Source organism: Rhinolophus ferrumequinum, chromosome 7, assembly GCF_004115265.2.
Source record: "Rhinolophus ferrumequinum isolate MPI-CBG mRhiFer1 chromosome 7, mRhiFer1_v1.p, whole genome shotgun sequence".
Classification (NCBI taxonomy): Eukaryota; Metazoa; Chordata; class Mammalia; order Chiroptera; family Rhinolophidae; genus Rhinolophus; species Rhinolophus ferrumequinum.
Window position 1 is genome coordinate 84,854,507 of NC_046290.1, and position 17,921 is coordinate 84,872,427.

The 17,921-nt window shown below is 38.6% G+C and overlaps 1 protein-coding gene across 4 annotated transcripts in view; it reads right to left on the reverse strand.

Moving 5' to 3' along the window:
* The window catches only part of CEP120 (centrosomal protein 120), a 63,068-nt gene extending 47,658 nt beyond the window's left edge, over positions 1-15,410 (reverse strand). Inside the window, exons 1-6 of one of the 4 annotated variants that reach the window (XM_033111055.1) lie at positions 15,264-15,410; positions 14,920-14,997; positions 9,611-9,767; positions 7,848-7,962; positions 5,221-5,362; positions 3,613-3,761 (exon numbers count right to left, since the gene is read on the reverse strand). In XM_033111055.1, coding sequence (XP_032966946.1) covers positions 3,613-3,761; positions 5,221-5,362; positions 7,848-7,962; positions 9,611-9,767; positions 14,920-14,968 — 612 coding nt within the window. In that variant the 5' untranslated portion in view covers positions 14,969-14,997; positions 15,264-15,410. Of the gene's footprint in view, positions 1-3,612; positions 3,762-5,220; positions 5,363-7,847; positions 7,963-9,610; positions 9,768-14,919 lie in introns of those variants that run through there. The other 3 variants (XM_033111054.1, XM_033111056.1, XM_033111057.1) reach the window with 3 other exon arrangements.
* Positions 15,411-17,921: the final 2,511 nt, after the last annotated feature.

The window sequence follows — 17,921 nt, forward strand, 5'->3', positions numbered from 1 at the left end:
ACACATCTGTGTAACTAGCACTCAGATAAAAAAAAAAAATTACCTGTAAATAAAGAGCACATAGTAAATACTCAATAAGGTTATTCTTTTATATAAAGTATATTATTATATATACAGTTATTATTTTAATCCCATTATTTAAAAATGTATTTGTTTAATTATAATTTTAATCATGGAGATTTTTAGTTTTTGAGAGGCAGTACCGATATACAGTTGTTAAGAACACAAATTCTGGATTAAGCCTCCAACCCCTAACCTTGGTTCCATCAATGGCTTTCTGTGAAATTTTGGACAAATTCCTTAATCATGGTGCCTCCATTTATTTTAGGTTTGTTGGAAGAATCGAAAGAGATAATGTATGTTTAATCCTACAACTCTGTCTTGCACACAGTTAGCTGTTGCTATGTGAATAAGAAAATGCTTGAGGAAAAAATATACTACACTTAACAATGATTATTTCTGAGGACTGTAATTAGAGGAGACTTTCGTTTTCTTTTTACTTTCTTCCATAATCAGAAAGCAACCAGAAAAATTTTAAGAAATAAAGATGTCCTTTATATATTTCATGGTATATTTAATTCTAAGTAATTCCCACTATAAGAGATTCTTTTCAAATCCTTTATCATCGCTGTAATTAAAAACTGTTTTTACTCTTAACTTTCAATATTTAAGAAATGAAGGAAGCACGATTATCAGCATCTAGTCTTCCTGCTCCAAACTCATTCCTCCATTCTACAAGTCTATAGTATCATGTTCTAACTCACTGACTTGCAACTGAAAAGCTATGTTCCTTTGTTTATTAATAGATGATTTCTCACATTGCTTTTGACTAGCTTGAGAAGGAAAAACTAAACGGCTAATTTTTTAAATCCTTGGCTTGTCTATAAAAAGTGCAAAAAGCAAACAAAGAACTATTAAGCAGTATCAAAAGATGAAGAAACTATGGGGCTTGTTTGTTTTTAAAAATTATTGTAAAATACACACAACAGAAAATTTACCATTTTAACCATTAAAAAGTATGCAATTCACTAATATTAAGTACACTCACACTGTTGCACAACCATCACCACTATTTCATTCCAGGACTTTTTCATCATCCAAACAGAAACAGCGGAACCATTAAGCAGTCATTCCTCATTCCCCCCTTTTCTCCAATCCCTGGAAACCACAAATCTGATTTTTTTTTCTCTATGAATTTGCCTCTTCTGGATATTTTATATAAATGGAATCATACAACACGTGGCCTTTAATGTCTGGCTTCTTTCTTTCACTTAGCATGTTTTCAACATTCATCCATGTTGTAGCAAGTTTCGGTATTGATGCCTTTTATAGTTGAATAATATTCTATCGTATGTATATATATTTTGTTTATCCATTCACCCATTGATGGATATCTGAATTTTTGGTAACATGAATAGTGCTACTATGAATATTTGTGTAGAAATTTATTTGAATACCTGTTTTCAATTCTTGTGATATATACCTAGGAGTTAAAGTGCTGGGTTATATGGTAATTTTGTTAATGTTTTAAGGAACATAGGTGACTTCATTTTTAATATAGATAGCAAGCAGCTTGCCAGACATCAATCTGCTTTAAAACAAAACAAAAAAACTAAACTGAGTGATTTGTCCCAATCAGTCACCTATATTACCAAAAACTGTATTAGTTTTAGTTGTGGATCCAACAGGTCAATTAGTTCCACAAGCTTTTACCAAACAAATACAGCCTTGCACATACAAACTATATGCTAGGCACATTAGTTATTATACTATCTCATTCTTCATACACATCTGCAAAGTGGTAGTATCATCACTATACAATTAAGAAAATTCAAGTCTCAGACAGGTTAAGTAAGTTGCCCAAGTGAAAGAAACTTGTAAGTAGTGAGAATGAGATTCCAGCTCAAATCCATTACTGTAAACGCCATAAGAGGCAAGAGAGCACAAAATTGGAACAGAAGAATGTGAAAAGTGACCATCTGACCTGAAATACCTGGGCCATTTACAGGCTGTAAAACCTTTCTAAAATTTGGTTTCATCTTGAAAATGAAAATAATAATCCCCTCAAGTTGTGGTAGGATTAAACGCAACATATGGAAAGTAGATGGCAAGATGCCTAGTTCACAGAAATAACACACGATTGTAAATGATAACAATTACGCCTCCTTAGGGAGTTGAAAATATTAAAAATAAAGTGACAATTTAAAATGCTTTGCAGGTATTTAACAGCACAGCAAAAATACAGTAGACTTACTACTATCTACTGTGTGTTCTGATGAGTTAAATAAAAAGCTAGTGGACACTGGCTTTGCCCTCAATCACAAAGGCATACGATGCTAGGCAATCCCCAAGCAGAGATTTATGAAGAGAACAAAATAAGGAAATTGAGGGAGAAAGATAAAAGCACCAAGTGTCAATGAGGAAATGATAGTACCCAATTAGGCAAGAAAGAGTAAAGCTCAAAGAATGCATATATTAGAAGTGCTTTTTGTAGTGGGCGTGAACTCAGTGTGACCAAGTTAAATATATTTCTTAAGAAAAATCTTTACCTGATAAATCTTACAAGTTAGATAAATATCGGGTCACTAACCCACATTCACTTGTAAATGTGGATTATGTGGGAATCTTGTACCTCTAAGAAAATGAATAGTCTGATAAAAATTTTAGAGTTTTAAGCCGTATTCTCCATTTTTGAAAATACTAATTTAGTTCAGCTGCTACAGACCAACATAATTGCAAGAAAACTAGACTTGATCTGAGAAGGACAATAGAATAACAGCTAATTTTGTGTTGAGCCATTTTGGGGAAGAGGCAATCCACCATGGGCCCCGAGCACCCCTACACAGGCTTGCTGACTGTGTCAAGACTATAAGTCCCTGACAGCTTACCCAGGCCGTTTCCTAGGGTTGTCTCTGGTAACCTTCCGGACAAAGACCAGGACTGCTTATAATAAAAGGGGTGTGTTCCCCAATTTCTGTGTTCCTCAGCTATGACGCAACTCACTGCATGCAGAGCTACCATCTGGGCCCACTGTGTCACCTCCATGGGACATGGGGTTAAAGGAACTGAAGGAAATACACTGATATTCATGTTGCTTGCTGTGTTGAGTAATACAGTCCTTTGTCTCTGACCCGAGAGACTTATATCTTCTGGCAGCATCCAAGAAACAGTAACAGGCTAATCTGCTAGTTTGTAAATAAGGTAAAAGGTAAAATCTAATCTCAGACCCTACAGCTCTTAAGGTATGACAGAGACAAAGTGTCCCCAGCATTGCACACTTCTCCGAAAGGCAAATTAGTCAGTACTTCAAAAAACACCCTTTCATACCAGTCCTTACAATGCCATGCAGTACAATGGGAAATAATGTTTAGCGATAATTTTTCTTCTAAATTCTGAGAGATTTCATTTCTTCTCCTATTACCAAGATAATCAGACTTTATTCTTCTAGAGCAAAAATGTTTTCTGATATGAAAGAAAACACTTTTCTAAATTATTTTTAAAAAGTAAAAAAAGTCAACTTGTAAAACTTTGTAACACCTGAAAGGCAGATTTGAAAAATAAAATTCAATTTTCCAGTTCTTTGTGATTCACTAATCTGAGGAGAAGTCTCACCTGCTCCAACTGGGTGGCGAATGCTATGGTCACTGACATAACAAAGAAGTCGGTACAATAGTCTGCTGGTCCGATCTGATGGTAGCCTCCCTCCTCATTCAGCACTGCCACGATGTCCTTGGGCTCAAGTCCAGATAGGCTGGCAGGTACTTTGTGGAGAAAAACACAATTAAACTACATTGCAGTTTGCCATAAACCATTATAAGAATTTTGAAAGCTGCTTATGCTTTTTCATTTGCTTGGCCATTTTCATGGATACAGTTAATATTTCATTAAGATTTCCATTGATTTTTTTTTTATAACCACCATTTTCTCTCTGCATATAAAAGCCACATTTTGAAATAAGACAACATTTTTAAAACTTTAGTTTAATAAACCACATAGAAAAGGCACCACAGATTTCCTGAAGGAAGTGAATCTAAACTGGGAACTGAAAAATAAGCAAGATTTGGCTAAAAAGAGGAAAGTGACTGAATAGAGAATGAGGGAATGAAAAAGAGTGTTTTAGGGAGAAGGAACAATATTTGCAACGGCACAGAAGCAAGAGAAACCATGAGGTTAGAGACTGAAATAGGTGTGATGTGCTGGACCACAGATGGAGGACTGACAAATAGAAAGAGATGAGGCTGGCAGGATAAGCAGAGGCCATACCACAAGGGGTCTTCTTGAATGCCATGTTAAAACGTTTGGGTATTTCCCTAAGAATAACAGAAAACCATGACACAACTCTGAGAACTGATATAATCAAATAGGCTCCAGTATGAAGAGAATGGAGATGGACAGGGCTTTTCAAATTGATGAAGGAAAAAAAACAAAACTACACACAACTAAAATAATAGACAAAATTCAGTGTTAGGGAGCATGCAGGAAAGAGAGAATAGTCCACGTTGGTAGGTATAGACTAGTATAACCTTTTGGAGGGTAATATGTCAGGGCTTATCAAAATTGTACATACGCATATCCTATAAACAAGTAATTCTCCTTGACTCCTCCAGGATTTAAACCTGAAGAAATAAACTTTCTGAAACAATGACTACAAATAGCCCAATGATTAAGAGCACAGATTCTAGCGTCACACAGAAGCAGGTTCCAATTCCAGATCTGTCATTTACTAGTTGTATGGGGAACTCTGATCTATTTTAGTCTCCATGTCTTCTTCTGCAAAGCTTTTAGTGTTGAGAAGATCGAATTAAATAATAAAAGTAATGCACTTAGCACAGTATCTGATAATTATGCACTTTAATAAAGGTGGTCAGCAGAGCTTAGAAGTCAAAATAATAATTGTGACAGGTCTCTCACTGTCAGAGAAGGGAGTTAGAAGTATGGAAATTTTCCCAAATAGCAATTTTTTAAAAACAATACGAAATTCTACTTTGTTCCTTTATATATAAAATAAAGAAAATCTTTCCCAATTTCTAAGTTTTGTAAACAAAAGCTAAGAGCAACAAGTGCTGCATGTGAAACAATGTCACAACATTTGTTTGATACACTGGAGTAAAATCAGTTTACATTCCTGCATGTATCTCCCTAAATACCCTGCCACCCCCCCTAAAGTTCTACCCACAGATACAACTTTTCAGAGAATGTCCTTAGAAATGATGCACAAACCTTTTCCATCTCGAGGGGGAGCTCCCTTTGCTTTAAAACTATCCACTGGTGCCTTTGAATCTGTTTCCAAAGCAATGCTTATCTGTATCTCAGACTTGAACTTGGTGTATTTATTACTCAGTAATGGGTACCATTTTGGTGCCTGGAGATTAACAATAAAACAACAAAACACCTTAACAGATAATATGAAATAAATAGTAATGGGAAATGTTCTGTAAGGTTCTAAATATATTTCCTATAGTTTCTCAGTACTTTCTCCTCTTTTAATATTTTTTTCCCCACATTTTCCTCAAAAGAAATTAATCCTGCTTAGGAAGCTAACTGAATTTCCTCTTGAAGTAGAAGTTTAGTATGTCTTCTGTGCTCCTATTCCTACACTTCAACAAGTAAGTGTTAAAGAGAAGAAAACACAATACATTTTTTTCTGTTTTTACAGTATATACCCAATCTCACTTCATCCCTTAAAAAAACAGAAAAGACCAATTTTCCATTTCCATAACCCCTAATTTTTCACTTTTTCTGTTATACCTTTTCTGCTTGCCACATTTCTGCTTTGTTCTATTTATATCCAATGAGGAAAAGAAAAGCTTCATGTTTATAAAAACAGTAACAAAATCTAAACTATGGGTCTAATAATGGTTGAGTTCTAGGTTCTGAGCCACGTACTTGACTGTTATTGAAATATAAAGGCTTTCTCACAGAACCTCCGAAATTCTAGTACCCAAACCAGCCGTCAAAATCTCATGGCCCAACACCATGTGTATCATTAGAGCAGGAACCACTGGTCAGCAGGGGCACTATTTCGATACCTGGAAACAGCATTCTTAGTCTGACCACTGTTGTATAAAGGCATAGTAACAGGTGCTTATACTAATCAAAACCAAAAACTGCTGTTCTATATACGAGTTCTGTTTGATAAGAAAATAGGATTAACTAGGCCACAGGTTTAAAAAAATTCACAACCAAGTTTTTTTTTTAAAGGCAAAACTTCCTAATTTGTTGTGTTCCTTTCATGTTATACTTATGACAAAATTTGTTTGTTTGTTGTTATACTTATTTTCTAATTTTAAGCATAAGCCTGAAAAAAATATTCTTATTACTTGCAGATTTTATGATGTATTTCTGTTATGTAGCTCAGAAAAACAAATCTGGATTTTTCTGTTTCCATTTATTTACAGAAAATCAAACTATTTTTAACTTAAAAGATTCTACCAGCCAACTTCAAATATTTCTCCTGGCAAACAGAAAAGTAAGAGAACAATTGGTTTTCCTCAAACTAATGTAATTTTGAAACATTTTTCCTTAACTTTGATCACAAATATGATGACAAACTGTCAAAAAGGATGAGACAAGGGAAAAAAGAATGCCAAGCGTATTTAGAGGCGGTCTCTCTCTTGCCCAGGCATTCCTCTCAGATATCCTCCTTCTAAGAGGATTTACCGAAACGACTGCAACAGAAGTGTCTTCTAGACACTTGCAAGTTGCAGCAGAGAAGTTGGGTAAGAGAAACATCAGGAGCACAAAAGAAAGAAATTCTTGTTTAGGACCTAGGAACAGATCGGTGATGAGTACCCAAGGATTGGGGATAAACAAGTCTTCTTTTAAAGCATTTTAAAATTTCAGTTTCTTTTGAATGATTCCAAATTTGGGCCTGGCTGAGTGGCTAATTTGCAAATGTTACTGTTGTTAGCCGCAAACATCTTAGTAACAGATATACTCTTCTTCACAGAATTCTAACTTATGGTTCAAATCAAGAATAGAGAACTTTAAAAGACATTAATCTTTTAAATTTATTTCCTTAAAAAAATTGTGACAAGTAAGCCATGTCTAAAGTCAATAATGTACAAAAAGGTGGGAAGATACTCCAAATGACGTAAGAAACATTTTCAATAACAAAAAGCACTAACACAGGAATCAGGACCCTGAGTTGTTTCCCTTCCTTCCTTCCCTCCATCCTTTTCCTGTGTGTGGGAGCGGGTGGGGGCGGGGAGGGCAGTGGACGGAGGGGGGAGGAAGACTGCTATTTACGTAACGTACATTTCTGTAAGTTCACTTACTCTGACTACTGTGTACCAAACGCAAGGAGCAGGAAGCAGGGAAACCAATTAGAAGGCTACTATGATAGCCAAGGTAAGAAACGATGGTGGCTTTGGTTCAGCGGGGAAAATGCAGAATAGTAGATGGATCAGGAGGGGAAAATGCCAACTGGAAAGGGTGGCTATGGATGCAGGAAGAGTGAGGTGCCAAGGAAGACTTCTATATTTGTAGCTTGTACAACTGGAAGGAAAGTGGGAAGGACCATTCCCTGAAGCAAGGAACGCTAGGCGAGGACCTTTGAAAGCCAAGGCCAGGAGTTGCACATGCTAAGGTCAAGTTTACAGCAACCTGGACATAGGTGTGAGCTCAAGAGAAGTTTCTTTGAGAAAGATACTTCTAGGTCAAAGAAATGATTAGAAGGTCAGGATTTTCTATACCGAATTCATAAACTAAAACATAAGAACTGCCCTCTTGGCTGAAGCCCGTGATCCATCAGGTCCAATATCCCATGTCCTTTCCATCAATCTGACATATAATGAAAACAGTCAACTGTCTAACATAATCAGTCACAAATATCGAAAGGGCAGTACCTGCTTTGTCTCCTGAGCAGTCCTTAAGTCTAGAAGAATGTAACCTATAGTTTCCTTGGCTGAAGATACAGGATCCAAGGCAAAACACTGGAGTTTGATAGGAGTACGCTGTAGCCTGTCACAGAACAATTTATGTAACAAATAAAATGGCTTTTACGTAATATTAAACTTTCTATTACCCTGGAAAAAGCTGCCTACTACTTTCAAAACAACTACAATTTTGTTGGATAACAGATACCTATTCCATATTTTCTAAAAAACTCAAGTGGCAAAAAATATTCATTATATCTACGTATAGCTATTATCAACTAAGTACACTGTAACATACTTGTACAAAACATGTCAAAAATCTGTCCCTCTCATTTAAGAGGCTGTCATCTAGGTCAATGTTAATGTTTCTCAAGCTTCTGTAATGTACGGAACTCTTAAGTCAGAAACTACCATGAGTCCTTAAGATTTATTTTAAATTGTTTTTCTTATACTGTCACACACACAAAACTACAAATATACATTCATGCTCACAGCTCTTTTTGTAGTTAAAAACAGAAATAAACTAAAAAATTAAGTACCATAAAATCATAAACCATTAAAATTAACAATTTAATGTTTAATGCATGACAATGTTCTGTAAGCATGACCTTGACTGGTGGTATAGTATGGGTTCTTTTCAGTCTGGAACCCCTATACTGGCTCTTGTAGTAAGATGCTTAGATTTTGCCATCACTTTTACCTAGTAGAATGACTACGAAACTTGCACTTGGCACAAAATCATCATTTATATATTCCATTTATCTGTGTTATTTTCTTAACTTACTAATTCAGAGTGGCACCCCTGGGCAATAACACAACTGTACCCACCACCACCACCGATGCAGGCACTAACAGCTCTTATCGGCTCGGTCTAGGCATATACTCCAGAAGCCACTTGAAAGAATACAAAATTCTAATATTCTCTAAGAATTTAATACCCTTACAGATAAAGCCATGGAATGATCTACCCATAGAAGAAAATTAATTTTTCTTTGCTCTCATTTTTTAACTTTGCATTTTGATTTGATTTAGCATTCAGAAAGAGCAAGTACTAAAGTAATTCTGTGCTTCCCAGAAGGAAATATATTTTCAATCCTTTTTAAAATGATAGCATCAGTGTTCTTGCCTGCTTTTGGTCATCAGAGTTCATGAAATAAGTAAGAGTCTATTACTTTAAATCTGCTTTATATACGAATAAAGTGTTTAAAATCAAGTGAAAAATTAATTAGAAAGAGTCCCTTATATAATTATACTACATGTATATCTATGTACCTTTCGTAAGCCAGGTAAAATATAAATGAATTAATAGAAATTACAATGAATTCCAAAGCATATAATGCCTAACGATTTAATATTGGTTAGGCATTATTATAGGACTTCCAGAATAGAATATCTATTCTCTCATACATTAGGGGGGAAAAAAGGTAGGAGAAGTGACTAAAAACTCTGGAGTTGTACTACCATTATCCAGCTGACTGACTTTGGGCAACTTACTTAACCTCCTAGGCCTCCTAGTTTTCTCATCTGTAATATGGGGGAAATAATAATACCTACTTCATAGGTTTGTTCCAATTTTTAAAGGAATTATTGTTGCAAAGGGCTTGCAAAATTTTCTGGCACATTAAAAAGCAGTCAACAAATATTATTATTATTACTATACTCTAATGAGATACATAAATTTATTTATTCATAACAGCCTAAAAAGAACATAACAAATTGAAAATAACAGTCACCTATGTTGATGAAGTGCTTTCCTGTCAATTTCCCAGGCTAACTCGGTAGCAAATTCTGGCTGGTCGGTATGGTCCACAGGATCAGTAGCCAACTGTTCTCCATCAAACTTTGCTTCTACTATAAGCATATGCTTTGGACGTTTGGGGAAATGGTGACCTGGAGTAACAGACCATACAGGTTAATCAGAAGTACACAAAAATCAAATACAACCATTTAGGATGTATTTTAAAAACTGACATACAGAGGGTGCCAAAAAAATGTATACAAATTTTAAGAAAGGAAAAACCTATTCAAATTGTAATACTCAATATAGACCGATAACAAAAGATGAATACAAGTCACGTTTGACTTCTGCCATTACAAGAGGTGCTCAAAGTGGTTACCATCAGCGTCCAGACACTTCTGATTACAACTTGAAACTACTGCTTGAACAACGTTGACCAAAGTGTCTATTTGTATACATTTTTTTGGCCCCTCCAGTATGTTGAGAGAGGTTGACTTACCATATAATCCACAAACTACCTTGCTAACACATGTTCATGTATACACTCAAATTCATGATTCATAAGAAACACGAATTATACTGAAAGCTATAATTTGTAAATTAGTGCTTCTCAAATATTAATGTTCTAATATTCAAAAATTAATGTAAAAATATTCTATTTACGCATATTAATCACCTAGGGCCCCTGTATATTAACCTTAGGGACCCTGCATAACTGTAGGTACTGGTTCAGTAGCTCTAGGGTGCGCTTGAGAGTCTGCATTTCTAACAAGATCACAGGTGGTGTCAATACTGTTGTCCTTGGTTCACACCTTGAGCAGCAATGATCTCAGTAACACTGAGAAAAAGAGTTAAAAATGTGATTACACCACGTTTTAGATATTACCATAACAGCACTTAATGCAGAACACAGTCATCTGGAGAGTTGGGAAATAATCAAATTAGCAAAAACAAATTTACCTGCATATTAGGTTTCCGGTTAACACAATAAAGAAAATTTTGCAAATTAGCTGAAGAAAAATAAACACATGTATTCATTCATTCTATTTTTAAGGACAATGTTGTATATTTGCAAGTACTATTAAAATATTCTACTTACACATCACTTTCATTGGTACTGCATGACCTAGTGTGGGGACAGAGCCAGGAGTGCAGTTTCCAGGCTCTCGGCCTTACATGGAAAGGTGCTCACTTGGGTAGTAAATGGCCATCGACTGTGATTGGATGGTCATCAGCTGTGGTTAGTTGGCCGTCAGCTGTAACCAGTGAGCGACTGGCCACTAATATAACTGCTGTGGCTACGCTAGCAGAAAAATGGGGGCTAGCAAGAAGGTGGTGGCTGAACTAGCAAGGCGGACTGCAGTTAGCACGGCGAAGTGCGGGTTGCAGATTGCAGAGAAGTGGATGGCAGGTTGTGGATAGTGTGGCTCCTGCTTCCTGTGTCTCCAACCCAGCCGCCAGCGAGACTATAGTGGTGGTATGACTCCCCTATGTATGGCTCTGTGGGTGTTCCTTTTTGGCCTCACCATGTCCTGTGTTCTTATGTGGGGAGCGGGACTAGAGACACCGCTGGATGCCTTGCATGACACCCAGTTCTTTCTTTGTTGACTGAAGGCATATTCAGAGTCAGGTATTACGACAGGTGACAGAATGCAAAGAGTAAAACAGTACTTTCCCTCAAGGAATGGAAAGTCTAATGGAAAGAAACAAACCTGAAACAATGAAAACAGGAAGCTAAAAAACAAAGGAAGCAGCAGCAAGAATCTTACTGGCAACCTGTTTATACCGTGTTTCCCCGAAAATAAGACCTAGCTGGACCATCAGCTCTAATGCATCCTTTGGAGCAAAAATTAACATAAGACCCTGTTGTGCGGGAGACCCTGCTCGCTGCGCCATTTGTCATGCGGGGCGGCCTGCGGAGTCTCTGGTCCCACTCCCCACATAAGAATGCAGGATATGGTGAGGCCAAAAAGGAACACCCACGGAGCATTATTATAGGACTTCCAGAACAGATAGGGGGGTCATACCACTATATTCTCATTGGCGGCTGGGTTGGAGACACAGGAAGCAGGAGCCACACTGTCCGCAACCCACTGTCCTAACTGCAATCCGTGCTTGCCAGCCACCACCTTCTTGCTAGCCCCCATTTGCTGCTGGGGTAGCCACGGCAGTTATATTAGTGGCCAATGGTTCACTGCTTACAGCTGATGGCCATCCAATCACAGTTGATGACCCTTTACCACCTGAGTCAGCACCTTTCCACGTGAGGGCGAGAGCCTGGAAACTGCACTCCTGGCTCTATCCCCACAGACCCAGTCTTACTTTATTATACTATAAGACCGGGTCTTATATTAATTTTTGCTCCAAAAGACGCTTTAGAGCTGGTTGTCCAGCTAGGTCTTATTATCGGGGAAACGGTAGTTCTGGTGAGGGGAACCTTGGCAAGGGGAGTTATAACCACTGTTAAGTAACTACATCCCTGCTGCTACTCACCCTGGTACAAGCTTGGTTAGGAATTAAGCTAGTCAGAAAGACCTTGATTGCAAACCTGTAAGTTTCACCTGCGGCTTTCACCGAAACTCCCTAGTCGGAAACTTGCCATATTTGACAGGGTTCTCCCAATTAGCAGTCACAGAGGCTTCTCTGTGGACCTCATTTTCAGCTGCTCTAAAAAAATCACTAGGTTCCCCAAATGAATTTCACATATGTCAAAAACCCTATGATTTTTCAGACTATCATACACATAACTATTAAGTTGGTGCAAAAGTCATTGAGGTTTTTGCAATTGTTTTTAACCTTTTAAACTGCAATGGCTTTTGCACCAACCTACCATTACCTCCAATAAGCTTGAGAACAGAAGCTATGTAGTGAATAAACAGGTGCATGCCTCGTCCCAAAGACAAGGACTACCTGGAGAACAGAAACTGTTTTTTTATCCTTAAAATCCACTACATGGCCCAAATTTGGCTCACGGTAGAAACCCAATCATTTTCTTTCGAATAAAGGGCATTTCTAGAAGTGCAGTCAAGAAACTGCAAGCCGTTCAATATAATCGAAGAGCTGGGAACATACGAATAGGTGGCAGGAAGAGAGATGAGACTGAAAAGGTAGGTGAGCGGTCTACCAAAAAAGGGTATGCTATTCTAAGATGTATAGACATTATCCTTTAGGACACCGAATGCTTTTAAGAAAATTAGATTTGCTTTTCAGAAAGGGTACCCCCAGATAGTAATGTGGACAGACGTTTTCTAGAAAAGAAGCAAACATTCATGAAACAGACTACTGAAAAGATTATTACAATAGATTAGATGGGTAATGAAGGCCCCGAAGCAGGGCACTCACAATGGAAACACATTCATGTCAAGTTTATACGAAACACTTGCTGTCATTTTAAAAATAAAATCATAACACTTGGTGATGATTTGGAAGTGGGAGATGGAGAAGGAATCCAGGCAGAGGCAGATTCCCAGGTTCTTGGCTTGAGGCAACAGCGTGGTTATGATGAATAGAAACACAAACAAAACAAGGAACAGATTGGAGGGAGGACCCCGTGCTAGTTTCAGATGTTTGTGGCAACACCTAACTGACATCCCTGATACCAGGTTCTATTTCCTGCACAGTGCTACTCCTAAATTATACTTGCAAAAAACTTTATCCTCCTTAGGAATATATGCAGCCCCCCTATTATTAACAACATTAAACTATTTGGCTTTCAAGATCCTCCAAGGCCTATTTACTCTATAATTATACGAGTTTATTTCTCAACACGATATTCCTATATGTTCACTTCCCTCTGCCCTGGTCATCTTGCTACCTCTTCAGTGTTCCACCCACCATGCTCAGGCCCACACTGTCCTGGGTTGTCCAATCGGCTGGAATAACTTTCTTCTAACCTCACCTATGCAAAGCTTGCTTACCATTTAAGGCACTTCAGCCATCAACCCCACTCAACCCCAAAACCTATGTTTACAGCCCTTTCACATGTTTTTAACATTATATCGCAACACAGTGTGGCCTGCACATTAACTTGATCTTCCCAAGTTGACAAAACCCAACATCCTTGAAGGGAAAGAGAGTGCCTCATGTTTCCATTTCTTGATAGCTTAGGGCACAGTTCTAGGTCCAAAAGCTTTTGTTCACAAAATTATAATGGGATTTCAGTCCTAGGTCTTTAAATAATCAGTATCCTAACAGTTAAAACTGCCCTAGCTCTTTATGGCTTCTGGTCATTGTTCTGTTCCAAAACTCAAAAAGTAGGTTTGCAATGTTTACTTCCCTCTCAACCCCCCAAAAGTGTCAGGTCTCCACAAAATACCTCCCATGTAAAAAAAACAAAAACAAAAAACAAAACAAAAACCCAGTCATGCCTCTGGCCCACTCAACATGACTCCTTTTTGCATGTTATTCATAACCTATCCTCAATTTACCTATTAACTCCTAAGCCTCCACTTCCCTGCAATCTGCTCTCCAACCACACTGAATTTCAGCATCACGGGACATGCCTGGCTTTTTCATACCTTAAGTGCCCTTTGCGCACCCCTTTGCCCAGAACCCTCTCCCTTTTTTCTGCCTGACAAATTCCTAATCACTCTTTAGGACCCAAATAAATGTCACCTCCTCTGGGAAACCTTCCCTACACAGAGGTAGAGGTGGTCATTCCTTCTTCCTTACCTTCATGAATGATTTGCTGCCACACTGTCCACGCTCCACCCTTAGCTTTTAGAACCAGGCAGGGCTGTTTTATTCTTACTTTCCCAGCACAGTGCCTGATACTCAATGAGTCTCCAATAAACCAATGTCAGTCATTCAACAAACTAAACTCCAAGGCATGTGCAACAGACCCTCTTGACAACCGTGGTCCTGGAAGTCCCCCATCAAGACTTGGAAAGGCAATGGCCTCCGCAATACTCTGAAATTGCAGGAAACGTGTATACGAGTCAAAGGAAAATTCTTGCAAAGGTGTTACCGGGAGGTCGCGGAGCAGACCGTGCTTTCCAGGCACACGTTCAACTCACATATAAAAGTCATGGACATGCTGCTTCTGCTGGAAATCGTTTTTTCTACACTCTCTGGGGCGAAAGCTACTCACGGTAAATATCACCTAACCTTAATAGCTCTCATCCTCCCTTGAGAGGTTTTTAAATCGATTGCCTAACAGACCTCACTACGTACAACTTTGAACAAGTCTTTGGGGACCTAAAGAGCAAAGATGACAAGGTTCTTAAGGTTCACCAAGCCTCGTTCCCACTCCACTCTTAACATTCAGGAAGCAGCAGTTGCAAAAGCAAGTCCTGGACCGCTCACCTTCGAGGATGGACACGACGATAAGCAGCTGGTCGGACTTGGAGACCATGGTCGCGGTCTGCGGCCCGCAGGCGGGGTCTGCTGGGGGGAAGAGGGGCCCGGGTGATTTTCGGGCAGCCCGTGACGCCCGGCGGGGCTGGCGGCGGGGCTCCCGCCGCCCGATCCCGGCTCCTGCCGTCCGGACCCCGCTCTGCGGCCCGGTCCTGCTGCCTCCTGCAGCGCGCCCGGCTCCCTTGTCACGGGCCGCCAGCCCAGCTCCTAACCCTGCCCGGACTGAAGGAAAAGGCCGCCCGCCACCCGGCCCAGCCCGTCTGCAGGCACAAGCGAGCCCGCCGCCCGAGGACCTTTTGCCGCCGGAGTAGCTGCTTTTCAAATGCCCCGGCAGCCGCAGCGGCCACCGCCGCGCCCCGCTTCCGCCTAGCAACCAGGCCCGCAGGCCCAGTGGCCTGGGAAGCCTGGAGGACAAAGGGTGATAGAGACCAGGGCAGTGGAGGATAGACCGCCCCTCAGCCTGCTTTGCCTCCTGCCCTTTTACGCTTCCTTCCAGAACCTTAGGGTGAACACGAGTCCATTACCTCACAGCGCCCCCTGCTGGCCGGACGGGGGAAGGCGGGCGATTTGCTGGGAACCAGCTGCGCAGGCGCACGGCTGCAGTCCACGCTTCCTGAAGTTCCCCTAAAAGGAGTGAGCTTAGTTAATTCTCTGCTTTATGCCCCAGACGCAACCTGGGAAATACATCAATAGAGATTTTTCAAAAAAGGCTAGCTCCGTTGAGGTCCCAGTGTCGGCACTGCTTAAAAATCAAATCCCAAAAAAATAATAACTTAAGTCTGAACTCTAAAATCCCTAAATTGTCCTGGCGCGGCACCTCAAATTTGTACGCATTAAAAACAAGTAGCGTCAATACGGTAATTACTGTAACTGTTGGTGGTGACGTAAGCTCTCCAAGAATTTCCTGTACAGCAGAAATTACTCTAAAACAAAAACATTGTCACGCGGGCAGGAAAATTAAAGGTGTAGGTGCTTGTTCTTCTGTCCTTGATCACAAAGTAACCAAGTAGCAAAATCAAGACCAAAAATTAAACAAGGCATCGAAATGCTGTCAACCGACATTTTTTCCTTTACATTCCGAACCCACAAAAAAATAAATAAATAAATAAATAAATAAATAAATAAATAAATAAATAAATAAATAAATAAATAAATCAGGCTTTAGTTTAGGAAAGAATATGAATCTTTTTGGAGGTTATCTAGCTGGGGAGTGGGGAGGATAGAACAATCCACCCTTCTCCTTCTCCCCCTCCCTTTGTGCCCAAAAGAAAAGGTGGGAGGATGTGGAGAATTGGATTAGATTACTTCTAAAACACTTACAGTCCCCTTCAGAGGCCTTTCTGAAATGAGGTATTATGCAACTTAAAATCAAAGTAACGATCTCCTTGGAATTCATCGTTAAACAGTGCATTCTTTTGTGGAAGATGTCAAACAAACTCAAAAGTAGAAAGAATACTATGAACCTGCAGGTACCCAGAACACAGATTCAACAATTACCAACTAAAGACCAATCATCTTCACCTGTTGCATTATTGCGAAGGAACTCCCAAACAGCATGTCAGTTCATCTCTTTCAACATGTACCTCTAAAAGATAGACTTTTTTAAAAAAAAATCTTAAAATATTAGATACTTAACCACAATTCCAGCATTACACCTAAAAATTATGAATAATTCCTTAATTAATACCATTAAATAGACACTATTTAAATTTTCTTGATTGGCTAATAATTTGATTTTCAGTTGGCAGGATCCAAACAAATTCCAAAACACAATGCATTTTGTTGGTCTGTTTCATCTCTTTTGATCTATAGGTACTCACTCAAGGAATTTTTTTCCTTGAAAATTCATTGAAGTAACTGGTCATGTATCCTGTAGAGTTTACCACAGTCTGAATTTTGTTGATGCAATACCAGTGTTATTTAACATATCCTTTGTTGAAAGGTCCAGTACATATGTCCACATTGACAACACTATACAGAAGATTAGCAAACAAATCACCACCAATGAGCAAAATGCAAGGTTATCAGTGGTGTAAAACGTTACTTGGCATTAAACTCTTACGTTCCAAAGAGAGGGCACAGCAATGAGACAAGTGTCTCCAACGGAAAGAATACTCTAGGAGATCGGGGTTTGGGACCTACCTTAATCAAGTCATTGTACCTTTTGGAACCTGAGTTTCAGCTATACAATGGTAGTATACATGATTCCTTAGTTCAAAACTTAAATATAACAAATGCCATTAAGTTATTATCTTTTTTATATGAACAATCTCAGTAGTTGTAAAAGAACTAGGAATTGCCATCAATATACCTTGTTGTTTTGCATTAGGATATCCAGCAGGACTTAAAATCTAATTTATAAACAAACCATCACTGAATGCCAGAGAATAAACTCAGGTCAGAAAAAAATCTGACAAGTCATTAAAATTAACTAAGAAACTTTTTCACATTGTAAAATATCACATGGATTCCTTTATCTGGATTCCCCCACCTCCCAAATGATTCTATTACAGCACTTCTAAAATTATCACAGCCACTGAAAAGTCATCAACTTAGTTGGCAGGGTGTTATTTGTTTTGTGTTTTTTTTTTAGCAGAGTGTACAAAATTAATGACATGAAATTTCCCTTCTACTTCATCTAGAAATGGAATTATAATTCCATCAGCATCTATAGCCTCTTTATTTGTTGTTCTATAATCTAATTTCCTTTCATATGTGATATTAAACAGTAGTAAATTCAGTTCTAACATAGATCATTATATTTTAGCTGAAACACATGAGAGAAAACTGTTATAAGTTTATAAAGCATCCATTACTCTTTCAAAATATATAAGTAAATTATAATAAAATACAAAATTTTTGTCTATTAGACCATGTGAGATTCATTACACCATAAATATGCAAATTCAAACTGGCAAGTTTGATTAAATGCTTGATTCTGAATTCATTAG